General features: G+C 47.8%; 2 protein-coding genes across 2 annotated transcripts in view; both read right to left on the reverse strand.

Moving 5' to 3' along the window:
- MMP12 (matrix metallopeptidase 12) overlaps positions 1–298 on the reverse strand; it is a 45175-nt gene extending 44877 nt beyond the window's left edge. Inside the window, exon 1 of the mRNA XM_040460800.1 lies at positions 101–298. The gene's annotated coding sequence lies outside the window, so the exon portion shown is untranslated. The remainder of the gene's footprint in view (positions 1–100) is intronic.
- A 10910-nt stretch (positions 299–11208) lies between these two features.
- Positions 11209–24744, reverse strand: MMP13 (matrix metallopeptidase 13). The gene is made up of 10 exons (XM_040460782.1): positions 23176–24744; positions 22847–23088; positions 21769–21917; positions 21481–21606; positions 19703–19864; positions 17835–17952; positions 16458–16591; positions 15366–15525; positions 13218–13321; positions 11209–12548 (listed from the first exon to the last, which is right to left on the reverse strand). Exons 1-10 carry the CDS (start codon positions 23290–23292, stop codon positions 12448–12450), a joined length of 1413 nt encoding a protein of 470 aa, XP_040316716.1. The 5' UTR covers positions 23293–24744; the 3' UTR covers positions 11209–12447.
- Between the last annotated feature and the right edge of the window lie 1029 nt (positions 24745–25773).

The raw sequence follows: 25773 nt of genomic DNA on the forward strand, positions 1-25773 counted from the left end.
ACTTCTACGCTTTTCTTTCTGTACGTGCTGACGGCAGAAGCCACAAGGCCTTAGTTCCCAACCGCGCCCCCTCCCCACTCCGTCGGGCACAAGACCTTACCAGTCCGGGAGCGGGAGCGCCGGGGGGGTCCTGTGCGCTGACCCTTCGCACCGGGGAGGAGGGGCCTGGGCTGCAGGGGCCGGTTCCCAGGGGAGGTCAGGCCTGGAGACGCTGGGGGCCGGGTCCTCCCCGACTGGGGGTCCTCCGGGGCTCCCCGGTCGGGGTGTCCCGGGCTGCCGCCGCCAGGCGACCACTACACGTGCGGGCAGGCCGGGCGGGCGCCTCTGCTCATGCGCAGTGTCTGGCCCAGCCCCGCCCAGCCCCGCCCAGCCCGGCTGTACCGCCTTCCAGTAAATACACCCGCGGGACTGTAAACGTATTTTCCTCCTTTAGGGTTGTCGTAACCACGTTTCCTCTTCTCTAGCGGACTTCATTAGGAGCATACAGTATATAGTACGTATAACATACAAAATGCGTTATCGTTAATTGACTGCAATGCGTTGCTGTGGTTAATTGACTGCATTGCGTGACTGTTAACTGACTGCAGATGTGATCTATCCTAAGGCTTCCGGGCAACGGTAGGGTATCAGTAGTTAAGTTTTGGGGAAGGGGGAGTCAAAAGTGAGATGCAGATTTTGATTAGGGTATCCCTAACCCCCACATTGTCCAAGACCCTCCTCGTCGTCTTGTTCCGAATCTCCTGGATGATATTCCACCCTCCTGGAAGGGGACCTTGATGGTAAAACGCGTGCTCCGGGCTGGTAGGTCAGGTATGTGGACTGCCACAAGAGACGCAGCATGGAGCACGAGTGTCCGGGTTATTCGTGAAGCATTTGCTTTAAAGCATATCTCTGTAATAAAATTGGCTTATGCTGTAAATTGGTTTTCTTTTTTCCCAAATTAGTCACTTTTAACACTGCAAATGACGTACAAGCTCCAGCCTGTTCCAGGGCTGTATCGTCTCGGTCCAGTTTGTCTTGGCTCAGCCATCATGCAGTAACAAAACTCGTCCTAATTCACTGTTACCACGAGATGCCCACTCGAGAGTCAGCAGGCTTTCCAGAAATAGGTTTTGCAGGACTGGAGACAGAAAGGGCAGAATATTTCTCACTGTGGGCAATACACCAGGTGCTCTTCTGTAAAGTAAATGAGCCCTAAATGCAGTGGGTGGGCTCGCTGTGTTTCTCTTCCTTCCTATCCGTCAGGGTCTGATACCTGAGGAAAACTTGGGTTAACTGTGGGAGGAAGAAGCTAACTCATCAGAGTGAGATAGTGTAACATTAACTTCCCGGGATGGACGCTGACCTCCCCTGTGCATGGAGCCAAGCCCTTAGCTTGCGGAGGATGTAGGATGTACGCACCCCTCCTGTGGCCCACGCTGTGGTCTAGACACTCCCAGCACCTCCCCTGCCGAGTGCACACACACAACACGCCCCCGACAACACTCTCCACTTCTGTCCGACTTCGGGCAGATGCATTTCCCAGGTGTCATTTGGGCACAGCTGTCTCCAGCAGGATAAAGAGCTGCAAAGGACAGAGGCCTTCTAGTCTCCAGGACCCTCATGCCCTCCACCCCCAGGACCCCCCGGGTCCTGGGAGCGAGCCCCTCCTCCAGGCCACTGAGCCTACATATACACACAACATATACGAAGGTCTTTCCGAGTTTGAGCCAGGAGCCTGGGAGGCTTTGCAGTCAGTCTGATTCTCGCACAAGTAGAATGATGGCTGGATGCGACTGGCCCTGGCCTGAAAATGATGTTATCCAGTCCCCAACTCACCATCGTCCTTGGGATGGTGGCCATGGGGACCAGCAGCCATGAGGACCAGCACCCATGGGGACCAGTGACCATGGGGACCAGCAGCCATGGGGACCACCGCTCATGGGGACCACCACCCATGGGGACCAGCAGCCATGGGGACCACCGCCCATGGAGACCACCGCCCATGGGGACCCACCAGCAGACATGGGGACCAGTAGCCATGGGGACCAGCAGCCATGGGGACCACCGCCCATGGAGACCACTGCCCATGGGGACCACCACCCATGGGGACCAGCAGACATGGGGGCCAGTGACCATGGGGACCAGCAGCCATGGGGACCAGCACCCATGGGGACCAGCAGACATGGGGACCAGTGACCATGGGGACCAGCAGCCATGGGGACCACCACCCATGGGAAGACACACTGAAGTTGCTGTCCTCTGCTGCAGATAAGGACTGAAACTGCTCAGTGCCACATAAAACCATAAGCACCTGTGGCTAGTCTGAATTTGGTGACTGCCTGGACATTACATGACGGCTCCAGGGCCCCAGGGAGCAGCTGGGTAAAGACTCACTGGCCCAATCAATTCCAGAGACACATTACTTTCCACCCTCCTCACCCCTTGAGCGCCAGCTGTGTTCCCTGTGGTCAGGGGCTTTATTCACCTACTGTGCACGGCTGTCCAACCCTCTTTTTAAAAATAACCTGATATTTTGTGACTCCAACCTGCACATCAATTCACATGATTGACTAATTATGTTTTTGTCACTTTTTACTTGAACTCCTTGCTTGGGTGGCTTGGCTCAGGTTTATATCCAAACCTAATTGCAGCTCCTGTCTGAGAAATACACCAACAGCCTCAGTAAAGCAGAAGTCAGCTATGTACACAGAGTTACCGCAGAAGAGGAACGAAGTTGAATTTTACTCTAAGAAATGTGGGTGACAGGTAGTCTGGAGGGCATCTAGCGAGGGCCTTGCCGAGCGTGACTCAACTCTGATTACTGTGATTTCGTGTTCACTAACAGGCATTCAGCGGGTGTAAAACCCAGGCTCCTGCTGGGTGTGTTTCTGCCCCCGGCACCAAAGCCTTAGCTCTTCTTCACGTAAAGACTCATCAGTGATTGTACCGCCAAGGGAAACACCTTCTTCTTTCTCTTCCCAGGGAGGTGGGATTAAGGAATCGAAGGCTGGAGATGGGCACAGAGATGGGCCAGCACATCCCCCCGGCAGCGCTGGACAGGCTCCCCGTGCCGTAACTGAGGGCGAGGCCGTGTGAATGTGCGGATTATGGAATGACTACATCTACTCCACATGGTTTTATGACAATGGGATTAGACTCCGGATTTGGTGTTCTGGACTATGTCATGAGTGCTCAGTTGATTGAGTTCCCGGTGTGCAAATAAAGACAGGCACGTGGTTGGAAAACGTGACCGCCTTGTGCTTCAGCAGACGGGTCATGGGGCATGGCTGAGCTGTGTGGGTGCAGGAAGTTACGGGTTTAGTAAAGGGCCAGATGCTAACGGCCCCCGTCTGTGCGCGCCCTGAGGGCTCAACAGGGTTTGAGTCTCAGGTGGGCCATATCCCAGAGTCAACGTCTCCGTCACCCCATCGAGTCCTTACCCCTCCTCGGGAGAAATCCTCCATGACCGGCTCATCTCTGTGCAGTTAGAAGCCACTGGGTCTTTCCCCTAGGATAGATCTAGGAAATAACAGATCAGATTTGAAGCTAGCCTAAATAACACATCTAGTTAAAAAAAAAACAAACCTATTTCCTCCAATAAGCCTTAAGACATATTTCACAGACAAATAATGGCCAAATAATAATAAATCCTTGTTGGATACTCTTGCCTTTTGTCTGCCTAGTGCGTTTCTGTGCGGACATCCGCTCTCGGTATAGACTGCATGATTGTTCACCAGTCGGTCTCCACCACCGTAGGAACAACCCTCACTTTGCCCAGAACCAAAGGGAGGCAGGACTTCTGACTGTAGAGAAGTGGATGATGGATGTTTTTATTGTTAATTCCATAGTGCTCCTTCTGGGAAGTTTTGAAATAGAATTTCAGATCCTCAAGAAGCAGAGCAGATACACAAACACTCATTCAACCAGACCGAAGAGAAGTGGCCTGTACGTTGTGGGAACAGGAAGTGCTTACAAATCGCGGCTGCAAATCCGAAAGCGTGACTTCAGTTCCTGCTCTGACCATGAGCTCCACGTCCGCATCTCTGGTTTAGCGGGAGCCGTGACTCCGCCGCCCACGGCCCACCCCCACCCCCACCTGGTCTTCCCCGGTGTTCAAGTAGCAGCCTGGTGCTTGTCCTTGCTACGTGCCTGGGGGTCCACGGAGTGTCAGACCAGGCATTATTTCAGTCTGAATATCCGGGATTTAAGTCCCAAGCCTCCCCCAACAGCTGTATGACTAAGAACGAGGCCCTTAACCTCTCTGTGCTTGGTTGCTCACTTCTAAAGTAGGAAGGGAAACGGAACTTCTGTGACAGTAAGTAAACGAACACACGTGAAACACTTCAACAGTTGTGGCAGCTGGAAAAGTATCAAGGTCCAGTACTGTGAGTACAACCTCATTTACGACGGGATGTGCTCTATAGCTGAGACCCGAGAGGCCGAGTCTCCCTGCGGGCTGTGCACCAGGATCCCGGGTGGGTTAGGCACTGCCTGGGTGCACGCAGTTTCATAGATGGTACCTGTACCCGTTACAGCACCAGCTCTGGCCTCCCTACTACAGTGTTCCCATCACCCACTCATCCTCCAGAGGTGGGGACTTCATACTCCCATGGTTGTGCAGGTCCCTCCAACAGCCCCTTCGGGACCTCGGGAAGAGCAAAGGGTTGGTAGGCTGGGGTGACAAACTGGACAAAGGAGCTGAGGGCTCTCATCAGTTGGGATTAGATGCGGAATCACAAATCTAACTTGGAAGACAGCAGGCAGCTAATAGAGGAGAGAAACTGAAAGGATGGACAGTGAGAGGCCACAGTCTTCCACGGTGCCGGCCACGTGGCCTTCCTGCGTCCACACGCTTCCTGCCGTGTCTCTTTCATAGCCACTAGGCTACTGAGCACTGGACATGCGGTTAATCAGGACTGAGATGCGCTGTAAGTGTAAAAATACACACTGGATTCCAAAGACTTCATACGAAAAACACAATGTAAATATCTCATCATTAATTTTTAAAAATTTTAACTGTATTTGAAATACTGATATTTTGGATATATTGAATTAAATAAAATGTATCGTGAAATCTCATTTTATCTGTTTTTAAATTGTTTAATATGGCTACTACAAAATTTAAAATTATGTATGTGAATTGTGTTTTACTTCTTGTTGCACAGAATTGCTCTAGATCATGGGTCCTCTGAATTCCCCGCTGCCATGGCCTGGATGGGCTCCTGCACTGGCCTGTTCAACCAGGGTGGGCCCCTCGATGTGTTTGTCCCGAGTGCTGGCCGAGGGGCTGCTGCATACAGTGGGTGGGGATGGTCCATAGGGTCGGGCGTCCGTACCTACGGGTTGAGATTTCCTGAAGTGCCAAACAAAGCCACAGAGAGGAAGAGAAAAGAATCTTCTAGAAAGAGAGGCTCTCATAGATGTCAGAGACAGGTATAGGCTTAAGGTGGTTGTGGGTTGTGAGGGCATCAGAGAACCTGGATAGTTCTGGATAGTTCTAGGAGCCGACACTGATAGCTGGGAGGAGCAAAGGTTGTGATCGGCTTTGTGCTGACGCTGTCCAGAGTAAGGCTCCAGGTTGCGTGCCCGAGCATCGAGCAGGGGCAGGTCTTTGCAGCTGGCAGCTATTTTCTTTGTGAAGAAGCTAAGTTGACCTCAGAGAGCAAGAGGGAGACGAAAAATTTAAGACGTTCAGGACGGACCAAACAAAGCTGAGACAGGTGTATGTATTTGTCTCAGTATTTATGTCTTCACCGAAGGAAAAGGCCCACCCCTCATTGATAAATTGGGGGACCCAAACTCAGGGTGGAGGCAAGGACCAGAACTTGAGTTACCCAAGTCTGGCAAATCACAAACAGAATGCGCTGGGCACAGAGTATTGAAAAGTGGGGACGACGGTATGGGGAGTGAAGAGGGGTACAGTTTGTAGCCAAAGTAGGGACCCCAACTCAAGAAGAACACAAAAACCGAGTTGTCAAAATTGGATGCAAAGCCAAAGTCGTCCTGGCAGAGAAAATATTTTGCTGGGTCCCGGCTGAACTGGCTCTCCCTCAATCGCTCCTGACCAAGGTCAGTCAAGGTCAAATGACCTCGTCTGTGGGGAGATGATGAGCCACAAAGGCTGAGAATCTGGCCCGGACAATTACCCAAAGTCATATAGATACAGCTCCCCTTGAAACATCGCGTTACTGGTCTCCTTTCGGAAGAAAGAAGTGTGTTTCGTGAGCTTTGACGAGTCGTGGCTGTCTCCACACATAGTATGCTGGCCCACGGAAGGCGGGGGAATTGACAAGCCGAACAGAGACAGGGCGGTGATGATTTCTATGGAAAGTCTCCAAGACAACTGTATGATCTTGGAGAGACCATTCTTTCCCTCCGGGCCTCAGTTTCTCATTTGTAAAACGACAGACTTGAATCAGATGATCTAGCCGGTTCCCCTAATTTTTTTCGTCTTCGGTAAACAAAGGACACACAATATCGTCATATCCCCACACCCCCAAATTGACCGCATTGGGAGATTTCAGGAAATGTTTTCAACTTAAGTGTAAAACATCAAACGGAAACAAAACACAGGTACACAGTGCATAACGCAATTCTAGGAAAATAGCTGACTTATGAGTTCCTTCTCCAGCTAATCCTACAGTAAGTCCTGAGTCCGTGTGTCGCCCAAATAGCCTGCTTCCATTGCTGCTGCTGTAAAATATGGCCCAGCATTTCACTTCCGCGTGGCCCTGCTTCCTTGGCCTTCATTTTATCTTGCTGTTACTCAAGCCATACATCAGTTTATAAGTTCCCTATGAAACTGGGAACAAACTACTTAGCAGGGATCTTACTTATTAAGGGATAAAGCCTGATGAGTAGACTCCGAAAAGTGAGCGTGGCTAGAGGCGAAGATTCTGTTCAGTGTCCAGGCCCGCAGCTCAGCTTGAAATGGTCCAGGCCAGGACTTTCCAGAAACAGAGCCAACATAAGCATACACACAGTACCCCATGTGCTCAGAGGTACTTAGAGCTCTCCGAATCCTTTTTCCCTCTCATTGCTTTGCCAGCACAAGCCACTGGGGACCCAGCCAGCTGAGGCACAGGCGGGCTAAATCATACGACCCGGAAGGTCCGTGCCTTTACCCACAGAAAGTAAGTCCTTTTGAGATAGAACTGGAAGGGCCACAGGGGTGCCTGGGTGGCTCGGTCGGTGAAGCGTCCGACTCTTGGTTTTGGCTCAGGTCATGATCTCGTGGTTCATGAGTTTGAGCCCCACATTGGACCCTCTGCTGTCAGTACAGAGCCGGCTTTGGATCCTCGGTCCCCATCTCTGCCCCTCCTCACTTGTGCTTTCCCCTAAATAAATAAATATTTTAAAAATAATAATAATAATAATTAAAAAACAAATAAATGAAAACACACTTTCATTACTGATTTTTTTAAGTCTTTTTGGCATAGGAGGTAGGGACATAGCTAGGGAAGCTTGGATGATGTCTTGAACTCAACGTGGAGCTCAACAAACAGGAACCGTAATATCTCCATTCCTGAACAACTATTAACATTTAGCAGGCGGATCCGTGTGAACCCAGCTCCGTTACAACCAAGACTTCAGACGCTCAGCAACTGGCTGGATACCGCGTACTTAACGATGTTTCTTGTTCCGTTGACGTGTGGTGACATCATGAAAAGATTGGTTCCAGAGTGGGTTATAATGAATTTTAAACATATGCACATTTCCCTTCTCTGAGTATGTAGTCTTAGGGCATAATTCTGCCCATCAGGTGGAATCAAAGTGCTCTATGAGCAGTGAGGAATTCTAGATCAGCATTTGGCACACTCCGGAACGTCAGGTATGAAAAGCCCAAAAAAATGAGAAAAACTAAGTCACGTGGGAGAAGGAAACTTTGGAAACCTCAAGCATTCTCTTCCTCCGAGAAGTGATTGTCCCAGGTGGTCGTCCCAGCGGTTTGGGGACTTCTTCCTCTTTGCTGCCAGCTGCTTTGTTTCCTCTTTAGCGGGCAGCTCCGTGTTCTGCGAACGTTGTGTATTTTTGTGGTTCGCTTTCCAGTCTACCCTCCAAGGCCTGTGGTGACTCACAAGTCCTGGTTCCAAGCGTTGGCCACAGTCTCAGTGGCTTGGCAGGACACCCCACTCTGACTCCCATCTCCTTGAAGGAAGCCTTGTAGCTGAGGGAGTCCATGACAGGGGCACAAACCTTATCCAAAATCGATGGCATTGTGTCAGGAATTAAACCATCGGTGATTTGGCCATGCTTCTCATCCCCACACTAAACAACACAGCACTATTTTGGTGACTTAATCCAATTACAGTCTTCGAAAGAGTACTGTCAGTGCCACCTAGTGGAACTATTGTAAATCCCACCGCCTCGTGATGAGTCCCTAAAATCAGGTTGTTTTCCGGTTTCAAAACCGTCTGGCCTACGGATTCACGTCAAGAGGTTCTGCAAACTTGTCCCCCGATTATGTGCTACACAGAGTCTTACTAGCCGCAAGGCCACTTGAGTGATGTTGGACGGTAGCTCTTACTCGGCCTCCAACGTTTGTAGACGTGATATTCCTTCTCAAGAAAAAGTCGCTTCGGTTCCTCACGGCATTCACGGATATCTGTGTGCACAAGCCGGCTCTCTGTGCTTTAGCCAACATATTCTACAGCAGATCCTACAAGGACCAACTGCCCAACTCATAACGAGCTTCTCTTGAATACCACGCTTACCCCCATCGGTAAGCTCCAAAGAGACATTTGGTATTTGGATTTGATGATCTGGCCACAACGGAAGGACACTGATCCAAGTAACACCAATCAAATTGGGAATTTGGAACTGAGACTGGAGCAGAGACAGGAGTTGGGAAATAATCCTGATAGTAGGTCTGTATCTATTTATGTCTATGTATCTACCCACCTATCTATCATCTGTCTATCCATCTATCTATCTATCTATCATCTAGCTCTCTAATCTAGAGAAAACAAACAAGCAAATGAGGAAGTTTTTTTCTGAAATCAAGTTAAAGATTCTCTTTAAAAATGAAAGTGAAAGAAAGAAAATGACCTTCCATGTTCAGATATGTCTGGGAAATCTTGTTCCACAAACTTAAACAGTTTATTCTCCACAGGACCACTTATAGCCTCTCGTACGCCAGCGCGCACCACGAATCTTCTGGAAGAGGGGTAGAACACTGATCTCAAGATCTTTCCAGGAAGCTGGGAGCCCCAGCAACAGTCATGCAATCTCTCGGAAGCACTGCTCAGAGTGCTTCCTTAAGTACTTCCTGAGGGCCCGTGGAACCCCAGGGCTTACTCACACATAGATTTCCGAATCCCAGGCAGGGTCCCTCGTGCGGCAGGTCTAGGGTGGTGCAGAATGTGCTTTTCTAGCAAGTTCCCAGGTGATGCTGATCTGCTGGCCTGAGGAACACATCAGAGAAGGACTCTCTAAAGCAGCCTTTCATATTCAGAGAGGAGCTGGAGTGTCCCCCAGCACGGAGTCATCTGCTGAAGACCGAGTCCGGGGGCAGTGAGTGGCCTTGAACCACACCAGGGCAATCCACTGGCCCAGGACTAGAGAGAGGCCACCAGGAGAGACCTCGAAGCTTCTTACAGAGACAGGTGCCCACCTTCTTCCAGAATAATGTTGAAAATGCACCCATGTGCTCAACAAGTCAGGATTTCCATCAACTGGCTAAATTACTAAGAACTAGATAGTCATATGCTGATCCTTAGAATGACCTCCCTGTATTGTTTTTTCAACTAACAGGCCTCAGCACTCCATAAACTTTCGGTTTGCTTGCTTGTATGTTTGTCACAGAGAAACGTGCAGATTCCTCCGTAGCTTCGGGAAAAGTAGGAGGAACAGGGTGGAATCCAGGGGCTCCTTGGTATAGTTTACCCATTGCGGGCTGCGCAACTCATCATAAACACCCCTGTGACTCTCTACTGGGCTCCAACAAGTCCTTTTTAGTCTGGAGGGCTGACCTGGAGCCCTTTCCCTGAGTCTCTTCGCCACCCCAGAGATGCTCGTGCTGGATGCTCTTGGGCGTCTCTTCCACGGGGAGGACTTCCCCGAGCTTCCCTCCTGTGCCCCTTGCCCCGTCCATACAGTAGGTAAAATCCCTCTTCCTGGAGGGTCTCTGAGGACTGTGTGTCTTTTCTTTACAGCGTGTATCATAGTTGTATTTCATGCTTATTTGATTAATGCCCATCTCAGCAACCAGACTGTGAGCCCCAAGAAAATAGTAAGGTTCTACTCTGCATCGTATCCACGGCATCTACTGAAGTTCCTGACACAGCAGAGGTGCTCAAGTAAGATTTACTGGGTGGATGGAAGGAGGGAAAGGGAGAGGGAGGGAGGGAGAGAGGGGAGGATGGACGGATGGATGGACGGATGGATGGATGGATGGATGGACGGATGGATGGACAGATGGATACACAGGTGGATGAACAGATGGATGAACGGGCATGTTCTACTCCGATAGCAAGCCTTAGAAATCAGGAACCCTATGGCGCAGTCAAGGAAGACAAATGCATGGAGTCCGACTCTGAGGGGCGCCCTGGGAGGAAATAGCCAGCATTGCTTCTGCACCCGCAGCCACCGGTCATGCTCTCCTAAAATCATTTAACTTACTGAGTTTTGATCGTTTTGCCTCCACGGTAGGATATAAGTTCTCCAGGGGGTAGGGAGCAAGTTTTTCTTGTCAGCCTCAACGTCTCGGCTGCCTGACCTGTAGTGGACCCTTACCGAATGTTTGGGGACGGCAGTGTTTGCCCTCCTCCTGAGAGGCCCCTGTCCCCCGTATTCCCACAGCCTCACCAAGTGGCACCGGTCTCGTGGTAGACATCACGACAGTCAGGCCCCAAGAGGTTCAAGAACTTGTTTAGGGTCCCCCGCCAGGGGTCATGGCAGAGAAAGTGGCAGAACTCTGTCTTCCTCGCTCCCGATCCAGGGACCCTCACACTTCCTTCCCAACAGTGCTCTCAGCAGGTGGAATCTGAGGAACCTGTGCTCCACGCAGGGAGCTGCCCGCCCACCAACCCCGCCAGGGATCTTGTTAACACAGCCTGGGACAGTTCATTCTAAATTCTGGATTGAGTCTCCCTACAAACACACAGAACAAAAACAATGAGCGAACTACATTCACCGAGAGATGGGCAAGAAACAGGAATGATTTAAAAGGACCCTCTTTGTGTGAGTAAAGTCTAAAATTACACCGAAAGGCAAAATACACTGCTCTCTGTTCAAAACATGTTTTTTATTAGAAACAACATAGACGCTTCCTAACACATTCTGCAAATATAATACACTTTATTTTCTTTGCCTGAACTTCTGTGAACAAGATGTTCCTCCCTCGGTGGTCATTCCTATATTCAGGGTGACCTCTGTGCCAGGCAGGGAAACGTGCTGAGGGATCACAGGAATGGGAACGAAGGAGACAGAAAGCTAGTTCGCACCCTCAAGAAGACTGCGGCCGTGTTGAATGCAGAATGTTTTTATTTTGGATGTGTCCGTTTTAGCATACTTCCAGTTTATAAGATACGTCCGAGTCTCTATCTTCGGAACATAGCCTGTGCATCCAAGGTAAACTGGACAATTAAAACAATTATCTGGGCGAAATAGGGCTAAAATATGACTTTGAGTCTTAATCAGATGAGTTATGAAACAGTGATACCATGGCCTTAGATCATCGTGATAAGACTTTTAATGCTCTGATATTTTTGAGAGACCTGAAATGTTTGGATACGAAAAGAAACTGTCTCTCTTTATCTTCTCTAACAGGCAAAAGACGCCTTCTTTGACAGTAGCTCTGGAATCACGGTCAAAGGGAAAATTAAACAGAACCCACAGGCACATGTATTATCCTTAGCCTTGGCCTCGGTCTCTCCTCTTTAGTGACTTTGATACATCCTAGTGTTATGAACGGGGCCATGTACATTCAGATGTTGTCAGTGCAAACCCAAAATGGCTTCTTTGGAAAGTTGCCCTGCAGTATCTTTATGACAGATAGTTCCCTCTGGTTTTTGTCTTTTCTTGGTGCCTTACGCTCCTGGCAAATTCCACTTTCATACTCTTTGATGCTTTTTCATAAAGACGCTTCATTAATTACGTAACTATGATTTACTTCTATACCTTTGCAAAGTTTCCTTATAAATATATTTTAAAAAATGATGCTAACTGTCTCTGACACCCCATATGTCCCATTTCTGCTGCGGGACGCACTGTTGAGTACGACTTCTGCAGTGCGCAACGATGAGGCGATCCTTAGAGAGGATCCGTTCCATCACTTGAAGATTCACTGTGGTTCCAGCCACGTCTAGCTATACACATCCCACCCATTCAAAGATAAGTTACTGACGCTTGTTCACGGAACGAAGCTTTCCCCTGACACCCCGTCATCCCCCACACCCAGTATCACTGGAAGTGTTATCTCAAATGCTCTCCAGGATTTAAATAACAGCAGTATTTAAACGACAATTAACACCACAACAGGGAATTTGCTGGCAGGACGCGAACAATACGGTTACTCCAGATGCTGTATTCAAACTGGATGGGCCCGTTGAAAAAATAGATGTAACCTGTAAGAAAAAGACCAAAAAGAAAATTTCACCGTCTGGAACCAATAAGGGTTTATGCCAGCTCACGTTAAAAGTGCAACCCGTGGGGTCCCATTTTTTTTTTTTTAACGTGGCAACGTTTATGTTTAAACCCTTCTAATGCTTTACTACATTGCTGATGGTTTCAGGGAGGAACAAATGTACAAGGTTTCCCGGGTCTCCTGAGTGGTCACCTTGAAATCGTCACCTTGCCACGAGCTCCAGGGTGGATGCTTCACGTGTCGATATTAGTCATTTAAGTGGGAAAGAATACCCCTTTTCAAGATTAAAGTAAAAACAACAATATAGCGATTGGGGTTGTTTTCCTTATAAACGACACCCCACTCTGCCCCTGATTTAAATGATGGCAATAATCTTTGCCTCTTGGCACGGTTAAGCACAATTCAAGATAATGTTTCAAGTTCGGCACCCTTTATTTGGAGAATTCGCAGTCATTTAAGCACCGTTTTCATTTGTTCTAACTAAGCGTGTTATGTTTTGTTTGCTGCCTGTGTGAGTAGTCACAGTAATTCCTTACCTGCCACACATTTACTAGCACGTCTAAGTCCTGGATAAAACTTCTGTGTAGGAGAAATGATTAGGAGGGGTACAGAAGCCCCCCGTTAAGGTCCGTGTGATGGAACTCATTACCGTTTTTCTCGTAGACGGCGTCCACTTTATCACCAATCCCTGGAAAGTCCTCTTCGATCAGCCTGGGGGAGTCCTGATCCATGGCGTGGTTGCTGTCATCATAGCTATGTGGCGAGGAAAAGGAACTCTTCAGTAGGTCGTATTGCTTAGAAATTCTCTTAAAAATGACTCAAAGGATATCAGGATGCCCTTCAAAACTGACAAAAGTATTAAAATTTTTAGGCGCGTTTAAAATATCCGGGAGCCGGGGTGCCTGGGTGGCACAGTCGGTTGGGCGTCCGACTTCAGCCAGGTCACGATCTTGCGGTCTGTGGGTTCGAGCCCCGCATCGGGCTCTGGGCTGATGGCTCGGAGCCTGGAGCCTGTTTCCGATTCTGTGTCTCCCTCTCTCTCTGCCCCTCCCCCGTTCATGCTCTGTCTCTCTCTGTCCCCAAAATAAATAAAAACGTTGAAAAAAAAATTTAAAATATCCGGGAGCCTTTTCAAATGAGTAATTACGACACGGAGTGCGCGGTGGGTGTTTCCTGAGAATTTGCTGACTGGGCAAAGGCCATCTTTGTAAAGACAGTTACCAGCTCGTCTCCATCTCCCAAACGGCATATCTGTTATAAAAGTGGGTTATTAGGAAGGGGTTCTTAAAGCGAAATAAATCCATGCTTGTGCCCTGAAAAACTGTGTCCTGATCTCCAACCGTGGGTGAGACAACTCACTAAGTTGCAGTAAGGGACGCAAGGATATTGGACGTGTACTTTCGGTAACTAAAAAGTCACAGGGGCACATGATGGCACTGACGCTAGGGAGGGGAGCACAGCGCTGCCCCCCATAACTACGGTTCAGCATCCGCCACCCCTGCACGGGCACCCCCGCCAACCACACACATCCTGAAGTCAACCTAGAGCGGCCATCCATCATGTACTACTGTTACTGTTGCTGATGAGTCTCTTGTCCTTGAGGGACGTTCCGATTGGTGAGAGACCAGAGCCGCTGGCCTATGGAGGCAGCCAGGATCTGGGCACACCGCAACACTAAGCAACAGAAGCTAGGCATCGTGACAAGGATGCAGAAAGTGCCATGAGAGTACATGAGGAGGGAGAGAGCCTCAAGGGTTCCAGAAAGACTTTGAGGTTAGACGGTATTTCTGGTTAATTCGAAACAGTGGGTAGAGTTTCAAAAGGGAAGACCCTCCAGCCAAAAGGAGGTGGTGAGTGATACGCCCTCAATGAACCACAGACCTTGTGTTGGGCATGGGGACCGGCATGGCAGGACTAGGAGAACTTCAGACAGTAGTGAATGTCACTGTCAGAAATACGGAAGTCAAACGGCAAAGAGGACATATACAGGGAATGCGTGCGTGTGTGTGTGTGTGTGTGTGTGTGTGTGTGTGCGTGCACATGTGAGTCCAGATAAAGTAGAGCTACTGATTTAAACATTTTAAGTATGGGATCCCTGTGAGATATGAATATTCTCTCTCTCTCTCTCTCTCTCCATATATATATGTATGTGTATATATATATATATATATATATATAGACATGTCCTAGCCAACCAAAGACATCCTAAAATCATATATATATATGAAATATATATATTTTCATCTATCTACTTATCTATCTATATCTATATCTATATCTATATCTATGTCTATGTCTATATATCTGTCTATCTGGCTCTAGAATCTTCAATGTTGCCAGTATCAAAGCTGCCTTGATATCTACGTATGTTCTAAATATTCTAACTCCACCTGTCCTTCAAAAAGGGGCTGACTTCAAGAATCGTAGGCCTAGCAGCTTCCTGGCCAACCTCCCCTTGCGTCTGGGTGAGCAGACACGAGGAAGGGGCGGCCTTCTGTCTCTCAGTCTTCTCCTCCACCTGCTCTTGTGTCTTCTCCGGCCACAGAAGGTGGAGCTGCCTGTGAATTACAAGCCGACAAGGAAGAGGAACCAGGAGAAAGACCAGTGAGAACGAAGATGTCCAAGTAAAAGATGGCTTCAGCAGGGCTGAGGTACAACAAGTGGCCACGAGAGAAAAGAATGGCTCCGAGGAGGTGGGCACTGCGTGTATACATGTGTGTTTTCAAGAGCACTGAGACGATTAAATCCCTGCCACGGGATCTGCCCCCGGGCAAATCAGTAAACATGGCGGCCATACCTCCAGACCTGGTTTCCCGAGAAGAAGAGCGTCTTCCCTGTGTCCTCAAAGTGGACAGCAGCACTTATCTTTTTAACATCTTTTGGAAATCCCAGTTCGGATATTTTTTTGGGGTAACCTTCCAGAATGTCATAACCATTAAGAGCCCAAAATTTTCTGCCTAGAATAAGTGAAAGAACGGTTTTATTATGCAAGGGAATCTATTAGGACACATTATGTAGATACGTACGTTAACAAAGAAAGACTCATTTTATACATTTACAAATAAATTAGCATTTGTGGTCACCATGTTTATGAAGCATAGAAATAAGAGCACTTGTCAAACAAAAACAGGATCTAAGATCCTAATTTCCTAATTCTGAGCATAATTAGCAATGAAACCCCATCATTAATTGGTTATTTATTACCTTTGAATGTTAATCTGGAGTTGGGTGAAAAGGACATTGAGATTTCTTCGTGAATAACGGTGGGAACAGTACATTAGATTGAAAGCTCAAATATTAAACCAGATAGAAAGTTGTTACATCCTTCTCTTAAAAGTGACTTTATTAGAGCGCTAATTATAATGGTGAAACAACAGAAACAATGTTAGTAGAATGCTTGTAGCCCTTACAGATTATGATCACGAAGACAGAGTAGCAGTTTGGAAAACTGTGATTTTATGTCAAGGGAACAAGTAAAATATTAAAATGTACATACGCTATGACAATAAATATTCAAAAATATACACTACCTATGGCGAAGAACTACTAAAACAAGTAAGGAAGTGAAATAAATCGACTTTTCAGAAGTGGGAATTATGGATGATATTTTTTCCCATTTTTCTGCTCAGGTTTGCTCAGCAAACAATTTCTAAGAGGAAATAAGAAAAAACTGGCATGATCGCTATAAAACAAACAGTAGATTTGTAACGATAAAGTAATACCGCAGACTTTTCACTTGTCGCGTTGGGGGACGCTTGGTAGAAAGGTTCCAGGTACGTTCGGCTTCCTATTTTGTTGCCGTGGGTTCTTCTTTGGGGTACTTTGGAGGAGGGTCATTTTGCCTCTCGCAGCATCAGGCTCCTCCCTGCCTCACTGGGGAAAGGCTTACCTCTGAAGATGAAGATAAGGTCACGGGAGGCGTGCTCGTAGGCGGCGTCGATGCGGTTGGGAAGTTCCGGCCAAAAGGATTTTGTTAAAAACAGCTCTGCGTCCACCTGCTGGGGGTGCAGGCGCCAGAAGAATCTACCGGAAAAGGAGAAGCGCGCAGTTTGCTGTCACAGTCTTGAAGTGTAGGTATTTCCGGTCCTGCTAGCCGCCCCGCCCCCCGTCTCCACATCCACACACGGAAGTTGGGGCGATCATCCCCCCTCACTTGTGGACGTTTCCCTTCCGTGCCAGCTGGATAAAGCTGCTGTCTAAAGTAGGAAGGTTTAGGGGCGCCTGGGTGGCGCAGTCGGTTGAGCGCCCGACTTCAGCCAGGTCACGATCTCGCGGTCCGTGAGTTCGAGCCCCGCGTCAGGCTCTGGGCTGATGGCTCAGAGCCTGGAGCCTGTTTCCGATTCTGTGTCTCCCTCTCTCTCTGCCCCTCCCCCGTTCATGCTCTGTCTCTCTCTGTCCCAAAAATAAATAAACGTTGGAAAAAAAAAATTTAAAGTAGGAAGGTTTGAAATCTCACAGACCCTCGAAGGCCCCGCGGGCTTCGTGAGTGACGGCCACGCTTTTGTTCAGTTTTGGAAATGGTGCAAAGCGGTGAGCGAATGCGCCAGGCGCTGCGTTAGGCTCCGGAAAGAAACCCGGGGTTACAAAAACTATGTCTTCCGAGATTTTGGGGCCTAGACGCAGATGCCTGAGAAAATGCCTGGGCTACGGTGTAACCAGAGCTCTACTAGGGGAGGTAGGAAGGCTACTGGACCACAGATAAGGGAGCGGTTAATTGATGGATGAATAAATGAACAAGTTAACAAATCAGCATATGAGAACAATGTTCTAAGGTGAAGTTAAAAATTCATTGTTCGCTCCCCACAGGGAGGTCTAGGTTTTAAACAACTCGCTCTCCCAAATTCCCACACACGTTACCAGAAAAAAAGTCTTCCCAAACCAAACGGAATTCGCGTGGACACTGTAACCACTTACTGATACAGGGATTGATTTCAAAATGCGTGTTTTTAAGACAAACAACCTGGTTTTCTACATTCACTTGGTTATCTTTACAGGAACGAATGTAACCAAAGTCATAAAGAGAGGCTACGTTAGGCCAAGAATCCCCATTGAAAAGTAAGGTGTGTATCTATCAGTCATTCATTTCATCCGAAACACGTCAAAAAAACACCAAAAACCGAAAAAGAAGAAAACCAAACTGCCCAAAGATGTCTTATTTTCGCTGTTAACTTCACATGTGGAAATCTGCCTGGATGTGCGGCAATGCACGGGTCCAGCTGATGAACGTCTGTGACCCGCAAGTTGTGCAAACTAGAATCACAGGCACCTGTCTTTAAAGATCATGGTCTCTCCTCGGAGACTGGTGATGGCGTCGAGGGTCAGGGACGGGTCACATTTGTCCGGCGTTTTGGGATGTTTCGGGTTGGGGTCCTCATCTCCCGGGCCTGCAGTCATGACACAAAGGGCAGAAGGTGACGAGGATGGCCTCTCGGATGACCCAACCCCGCTAACGCACAGCAGGCGGGTCCCCTCCAGGGAGGGCGACAGGTCCTCAGCCTCTGCGTCATGATGCACACACGATGCGACCCTGCTCCCTGCCCCCACTCTTGCGGCTCCCCCTGCTCTCGTCCTTCCAGACCCCTGGACACCCTTCTCAAGTACAAGTTCAGGTTTGAGGCTGGTGTTAGGGATGGGTGGGCTGTGGGAGGGCACCCTCCGTGGGCTTTGCCCCAGCTGCAGATGGGCTGCTGCGGAGAGACACATTCGAGCCACTCCTAGTGGCTCGTCATCCCCAAGGGAGCCTCGCCCCAGCTGTCACCTGCCGGCAGCGTCCCGTCTGCACTGGCTGCCTCCCCAGTCCACCCCAGCACCGCTCTGCGTGCCCAGCCAGGTTCCCCGGCCACACTCGCGTGCCACAAGCATGTGGCCCCTGCACCCCCCGGCTCACGCGCGTGCCGGGCACAGTGACAACTCTGAGCTGCCTTCTCCCCACTGAGTTCGTCCTTTGCCCCATCAAGCACCTCACTCCCAACCCTGGAGAAGTAAGGAGAAAGGCTGGCCCACGCCCACGCTGGCTGCCCCCGCAGACTTGAACGCACAGGGGGAAACAGGAAGTGTCCCAAGCTCTGTGCTCAGAAGAGTTTACACCGACGACCCTTCACTGCGGCTTTAGCCCTCTTTTTTTTTTTTTTAACGTTTATTTATTTTTGAGACAGAGAGAGACAGAGCATGAACAGGGGAGGGGCAGAGAGAGAGGGAGACACAGAATCTGAAACAGGCTCCAGGCTCTGAGCTGTCAGCACAGAGCCCGACGCGGGGCTCGAACCCACGGACCGTGAGATCATGACCTGAGCCGACTGAGCGTCCTGAAGTCGGACGCTTAACCGACCAAGCCACCCAGGTGCCCCGCTTTAGCCCTCTTTACAGCAGGCAAGTGTGCTTGTTTCGGGAGAGGTTTAATTACTTTGTAAACGTGGCTGAAAATTTGGAAGGAAGAAAGAGGAGATTCTTACGACAGTCGCTGTAGATGTTGGTTAAGTCACCACAGGCCGCTTGAACGGTTTCTATGGTGGCAAACTGAAGGGGCTGAAGGAACACCCAAGATTTACGGAAGCCGGTCAAGACCTCACTGTCACCCTTGGCCCCTGTCCTGCAGATTCTCTACTTAAGCTCCGGGGCTTAGTTGCTTCATTGGCCAAATGGGGAATTAATTAAATATTTTCCTTCCTTATGGCAGAGGTGTCTTAAGGGTATCAAAATACAAAATACAAATAAGAATCTGCAAAATCTTTGGAGAATAGAACACTTTCTACTTGAGCAGGTCGTCTGATTCAGAAAAAAAAAGAAAAAAAGGGTGTGTTTTTCCAGGTTCTAATAACAACCAGGAAGTGCCTGGGTAGCTCAGTCAGTTAAGCATCTGACTCTGGCTCAGGTCATCATCTCACGGTTTGTGGGTTCTGGCTCCGTGCTGATACTCAGAGCCCGGAGCCTGCTTCAGATTCTGTGTCTCCCTCTCTCTCTGTCCCTCCCCTGCTCATACTCTGCACCCCCTTTCTCTCCCAAAAATGAATAAATGTTAAAAAAAAAAAAAAAACAGAACCAGGACAGTAATATTGGTCATGAGAAATTCACTAATGATTTTGAAAATAAGTGCCTGTACCTATTCTGTTTCTAAACTGATAAATTAAGAGTTACCATAGAGAGACTGGATCCCTTGTACGTCGTCGTCAGGAAGCATGAAGTGGCTTTGGCCAGTGTAGGTGTAGATGGGAAACATGAGTGCTCCTGGGTCCTTGGAGTGGTCGAGACCTAAGGAGTGGCCAAACTCGTGGGCAGCGACAAGAAACAAGTTGTAACCTGTAAGGAAACAAGGAAACAATGAGAAAACCAGGTCGTCTGATAACCAGTGGACAGAATGCTATTTTCTTCATGTATTTCTCTTTCTTGGTAATTTTACTGTTTTTTTTAACATTAATACTCAGTTGGCTGAAGGAAGATTCAAAATATGGATTTAATCCTTATAAAGAATTGAGTGTTTTCTTTGATTATCGCTGCCTACATAATTAGAGTATCAACAGATTGCTCTCGAATAAGTAGTCATCAGTGGGGATTTACTGCGAAGACACTAAAAATCATTGTTCTCTCAGGCCACGTGAGGAAAGGGGACAGTGGTGGCCTTAAAGGAGGAGTCACGGGAAGTCACATAGGGCGGTACAGATCAAGGGTATTTCTAGAACATCATCAGAACAAGAGGCACCATGACAAGGGATGATGGCCAAGTATGGTGGATGCACTAAATATCACCTCTGGGAATCTACTTGGGAACAAATCCCAACCAAACGTTCCTTTCCAGAATGTCTGTAGACGCTACAATTTAAGAAATACAGGCCCTGGAGATGATCGGTCCACTGTCCCCTATTTTAGCAGGCCACTGTGTCACCGTTTCTACGTGACTTCCTCTAGTCATTCTTTCTGCCAATATCTGAGCCTCTTCGTACTAGTATTTTAAACTGGAAAAAAAAAATATATATATATATATATAAAAGGTTGGAAAAAACACATGGAAGCTGGAGTCGGTGGTTTCAGTTTGACCTTAAACACCACTTGCCATCAGAGCCTGTACTCAAAGAAAAGGTACAACCAACTTAGTAACACGTGCAGACCATGTTGGTCAGGCAAGGCCCAGTTTTACTCTTTGGAAAAACAATCCATCTGATTTAAGTGAAGAACTTTAGCCTCTATGAGGACTACCTCTAATTATCACAACCAACAGTCAATATAGCTCCATACTTAAGTCCTAGTTGGAACAATCTGGCTTTTCTTCCTAAATTAATATTTTGAAATCTTTTCAGTTTTGAAGATTCAACTACCGACTGAATTCATTCAACAATGGGTTTCATTTTGCTCTTATATGCTCCGTATATTTATCTGTTTCATGCCGTTTCGAGTAAGACATATCTTGATCTGTTGTAAGGGTGTTTGTAAAATCAGTGACATACACATGTCTCAAACAAGGAACACATATAACAGAAAACAGAAAATTGACTGCACTTGTGCTATTTCTGTCAAGGAAAAAAAAACTATTTCGACTCCCATCCAACTCATCTATGACTTGCCTATCCAGCCCTAATAGTTTTTAGGTACGTGTTTGTAACAAACTGTACTCCCTTAACATGCCAAAAGGTAATCTGTAGTAACACCACCTTGGCTGACAGAAGGACATGTTGGTCCTAATTTGAAGTTACTAGTATCCCTCAGGCTGCTAAACCGAACTGCTCACTTCTAATATTTCACACAGGTTTGTAGAAATGTCACTTATAGAGACTAATGAACATAAGACACATTTGTAATTGTTTTGAAAAACAGAAGCAACTATCAAATATAACTTATGGTATGCTCCGTAATTTCTTGTCAATGGGATCACTGTCTCATCTAATCTAGTAATCGTGACATATCTGCATCAGAAATATTACCTTTGGAAGTACTTGTCCATGTTTCGTCATCATCAAAATGGGCGTCGCCTCCATAATTTGGCCCAGGAGGAAAAGCATGAGCCAGCAGACCAGAGGGTCCATCAAATGGGTAGAAGTCGCCATGCTCTACACACAAAACCAAGAGTTCAGCATCTAATTATACCCACTAGTGCCCGGCACAATGCTGGGTGGATTCTGTAAAAAGTGATGAATGACCGAAAGGAGGGAAAAAAAGAAATGGAGACAAGTAAGGAGCAGCATGTAAAAATGTCTCCACAATGTCCTCACCTTTAGTTCCAAAGGAGATCATGATGTCAGCAGTGCCGTCATGGAGTCTGGTGAAGTTCAGGGGTGTCACATCAGACCAAACTTTGAGGGCTTTTTTGAATGCCTTTTCGACTTCAGAATGAGTCAGATCAGGGGTATAATTCACAATCCTGTTTAACAGAGAAAGTTTCGATTACATTTCTGGAAGGCAAAGGGTATTTGAGAACATATTTTCTTGGAATACTGCTTTTTGACTCTAATGCCATGCCTTCTCTGAAAGTTCTGGTAGAGGTCCATCATTTCAAAGAACTTAGCAATTATGAGCCCATACAAAGGTAACAAAATGAATTCAGTCAGACATTTGACTATCTCCAAATATCTGACCACTTGGAATCTTACATTTAAAGTATTCACATATGTAATTAAAAAAAATTTTTTTAATGTTTACTGATTTTTAAGAGAGAGAGACAGAGCATGAGCAGGGGAGGGGCAGAGAGAGAGGGAGACAGAATCTCAGCAGGCTCCAGGCTCCCAGCTGTCAGCACAGAGCCCGAGGCGGGACTCGAGCTCACGAACTGTGAGATCATAACCTGAGTTGAAGTCGGACGCTCAACTGATTGAGCCCCCCAAGGCGTCCCAAAGTATTCATATACTTAATAAAACTTATACTGAATGATACAAGTTTGCAATTGTATCGCTATACCCCAAAAATGCAATAGCTCTGTGAAGTTCCTAGAGACAGTAGGACTCTCCACTTTTAAGCACTGTTAGTAAATATGCCTGATGTAGTACATTTGCAAATTTTATTAAACCTACTTTTACTTCTAATTTGATCTCTTTTCTAAAAAAAAAATACTTTGAGGTTTTTAACATACAGTAATGCTGGGTTAACGAAACAATAATAGATGTTAGGAGACGTTCTCACCAATAGTATTAACGTCATCAGTGGAATTCTTTAACTTCTAGTTAAATATTTAAAGCCGATCTTTAAAAAACGGGACCAAACATGTTCTGTCCTCTACAGCCTGTGCTGAAAATTAGGCATTTCATGCTGTTTTCTAAAGTAGCAAATCTTAAAGAAAGATAACCTCGGACGTACCTGTAGGTTAAGTTCGTCTTGGACCACTTGAGCGTTCGGGGGAAAACGTTGTACTCGCCCACATCGGGGACCCCACATCTCGGTTTCTTCATGATGTCTAAGGTGTTGTCATCGAGCTTGCCGGTGACCTCTAAGCCAAAAAAGGCTTGCATTTCTCGGAGCCTGTCGGCCACGGAGCTCGTGGCCGCTTTCTTCAGGATTCCAGCGGGATTCATCGGGTAGTAGTAGGATTTCAGGTAGCGCTGGAAGACAGAACAGAAGCACCTGCTGCAAAAGGGAAGGGCGTCGGGGAGACGGGGCGCACCGCTGGGACCGGCCGGATACTGTACCTCTGCCAACTGGAAGTCTTCCTCGGACAGGTCGTCGTCACCATCGCTGGGAAGGGGCAGGGACCGACAGCGAGCCCAGCTCCAGAGGAGGAGGGCGGCGAGGAAGGCCCGGTGCATCCTGACGGTTGTGCCCGGAGGCTGCTGGCCGCCCGCAGACGCGCACCTTTATTTTATAGACCTGCAGGGGTGACTCATCGTCTGAGGACACGCTCCGCTTCCTAGGGAGCTGAAAGTAAACATGCTTACAGGGCGACTTTTCCTTTCCTCCCAAGAAGTGTGGTTTGTGGGAGAATTTGAGGGAAATAGGAAACGAGGCCATGTCTCATTTCAGCAGGGGCCCAAAAACCATCTGGCCAAACAAACGGCCTCAGCACATTTACGATGCTGTGGGAAGAAACAGACTAGTGAGTTGTTCACTCCACTGGGAAAAAGGTTGTTCCCTCCGTAGGAAAGCAGCCACTTTTACTTTTTTCGGAGAAGAAAATCAAGACGCTGCACTCCTTCCTTACAGGCACACTGAGTCCTGCTTCTACAGCATCTGTACCCCTGTGACCTGCAAACATCACTGTCCCCGAGGCAATTACAGAGGGCAACGCCGTCTACCTGAGGCCGCAGACTGGACCAGACCCACGCTCGGAGCCCCGGAGGCACCAGGGGACATCCACGGCGTTGATGGGACGGTTGAAATCTAAAGGCTCTGGTGTGACCCCTAACAGACGTGGAGTCCTGCTCAAATGCCCGGCAGGTCCAGGACGAGGGAGGAGAAGATACTGGAAGGCAGCGTAACGGCTACCACATATTGAGGGATCACTACCCGCGAGACTTAAAAGGCATGATCTCATTTAATCCGTATGACAGCCGCGTGAAGTAGGGACCGCTGGAAGGCTTGTTTCCACCGTACAGATGAATAATCTGAGACACAGACAAGTTAAATGCTTGCTTTGGGTCACAGAGTTAATAGACAGTCCTCTCGGCATTCCAATCCAAGCCATTAGACTCAAGGCTTCGTGTTCTTCACCACCATCCAGCCCGGCCTCTACCCCATTAATTCTCAGAAACCGAACTGCTTTGTTCCCACACGTCTGGGAGTATCCAGGAAAACTGGGGGGGCTAGGGAAGCTCACGGCCATTGTCAAGTTTCTCAATTTTTAAGTTTGCACGGTAGAAGTGCCTTAGGTCCAACACTCAGGAAAGCCGTCCGCGAGGCCTGTTTCTATTATCCCCTTCAGAACCTCACACAGTGAGTTCCATGAAATCAGAACGCCGTCTTTGGTCCCCCGGCGATGTAAATGGACGGAAGAATGAGTCATGATCTTCAGATCGAACGACAGAAATTGATGCAAGTTAATTTAAGTGACCAAGAGTCAGGGCTCAGGTCCGGAACAGGAAGAGAAAAAGAAGGAGCGTGAATACAGATTCGGGTGGGTCAGGAAGGGGCACCCGCGTGTGAGTAAAAACGCCATCACCTCCACTGGCCGGTGCCTCAGGGTGAGCAGAAAGCCTGTGAAATGTGGGCGATCAGTTGAGGAATTTGTTTTCTTTTTTGAGAGAGAGAGAGAGAAAGTGCATGCAAGTGGGGGACGAGCAGAGAGAGAGACAGAGACAGAGACAGAGACAGAGAGACAATCTTAGGCGAGTTCCACACTCAGCACAGAGCCCCACGTGGGCCTCGATCTAATGACCCTGGGATGATGACCGGAGACAAAATCAAGAGTCAGATGCTTAACTGACTGAACCACCCAGCTGCTCCACTTGAGGGAAATTTATGCTTTCCCCAAAACAGAGCCAAACAGATCCTTACAATAAATATTTCTAATGAGTCCAAGATGAGGTTTGGGCTCAACCAGCAATGCAAAACAATAACTTCAGTCTCTTTACAACAGCGTATTTTAGATTAAGTGATAATTATCCAAAGCTTTGATTCATGTACTAAGCGTCTAGGAATCAGTTCATTAGATACCATTTATTTTTACCAATAAAATAAGGCTTTTCAAGCCTCAGATATTTAAAAAGAAGCCCAAAAGACCTCTGGAAACAAATGACATTTTATGTAACATGTGGAAGGGGGAGAGACACATCACATAGGTTAAGTACTTGCAGGTTCTCATATATCTGTAGACATGTTACCACGTTAAGCTAGAATGTTTTAGTACGTAGGGGCGTCTGGGTCGGTCGGTCGGTTAAGTGGCTGACTTCGGCTGGGGTCATGATCTCATGGTTCACGGGTTCGAGTCCCGCCCAGGGCTCTGTGCTGACAGCTCGGAGCCTGGAGCCTGCTTCAGATTCTGTGTCTTCCTCTCTCTCTGCCCCTCTCCTGCTCATGATCTGTCTGTGTCTCAGAAATGAATAAACGTTAAAAGTAAAAATGTAGAGTGTTTTAGTCTATAAGCAATGAATCATGGGAATCTACCCTCAAAACAAAGAGCACACTGTATACACTGTATGTTAGCCAATTTGACAATAAATTATACTTTTAAAAAAAGAAACAAACAAACAAACAAACAAGAATGTCTTAAAAAGCCGCTTTAGTTATTAAACCAGCGATTACTGATTGGGCATCAACTCTGCGGGATACCGTGCTAGTCCCTGCGAAGGTAG

The sequence above is a fragment of the Herpailurus yagouaroundi genome, unplaced genomic scaffold, assembly GCF_014898765.1.
Source record: "Herpailurus yagouaroundi ecotype Mexico unplaced genomic scaffold, PumYag 251, whole genome shotgun sequence".
NCBI lineage: Eukaryota > Metazoa > Chordata > Mammalia > Carnivora > Felidae > Herpailurus > Herpailurus yagouaroundi.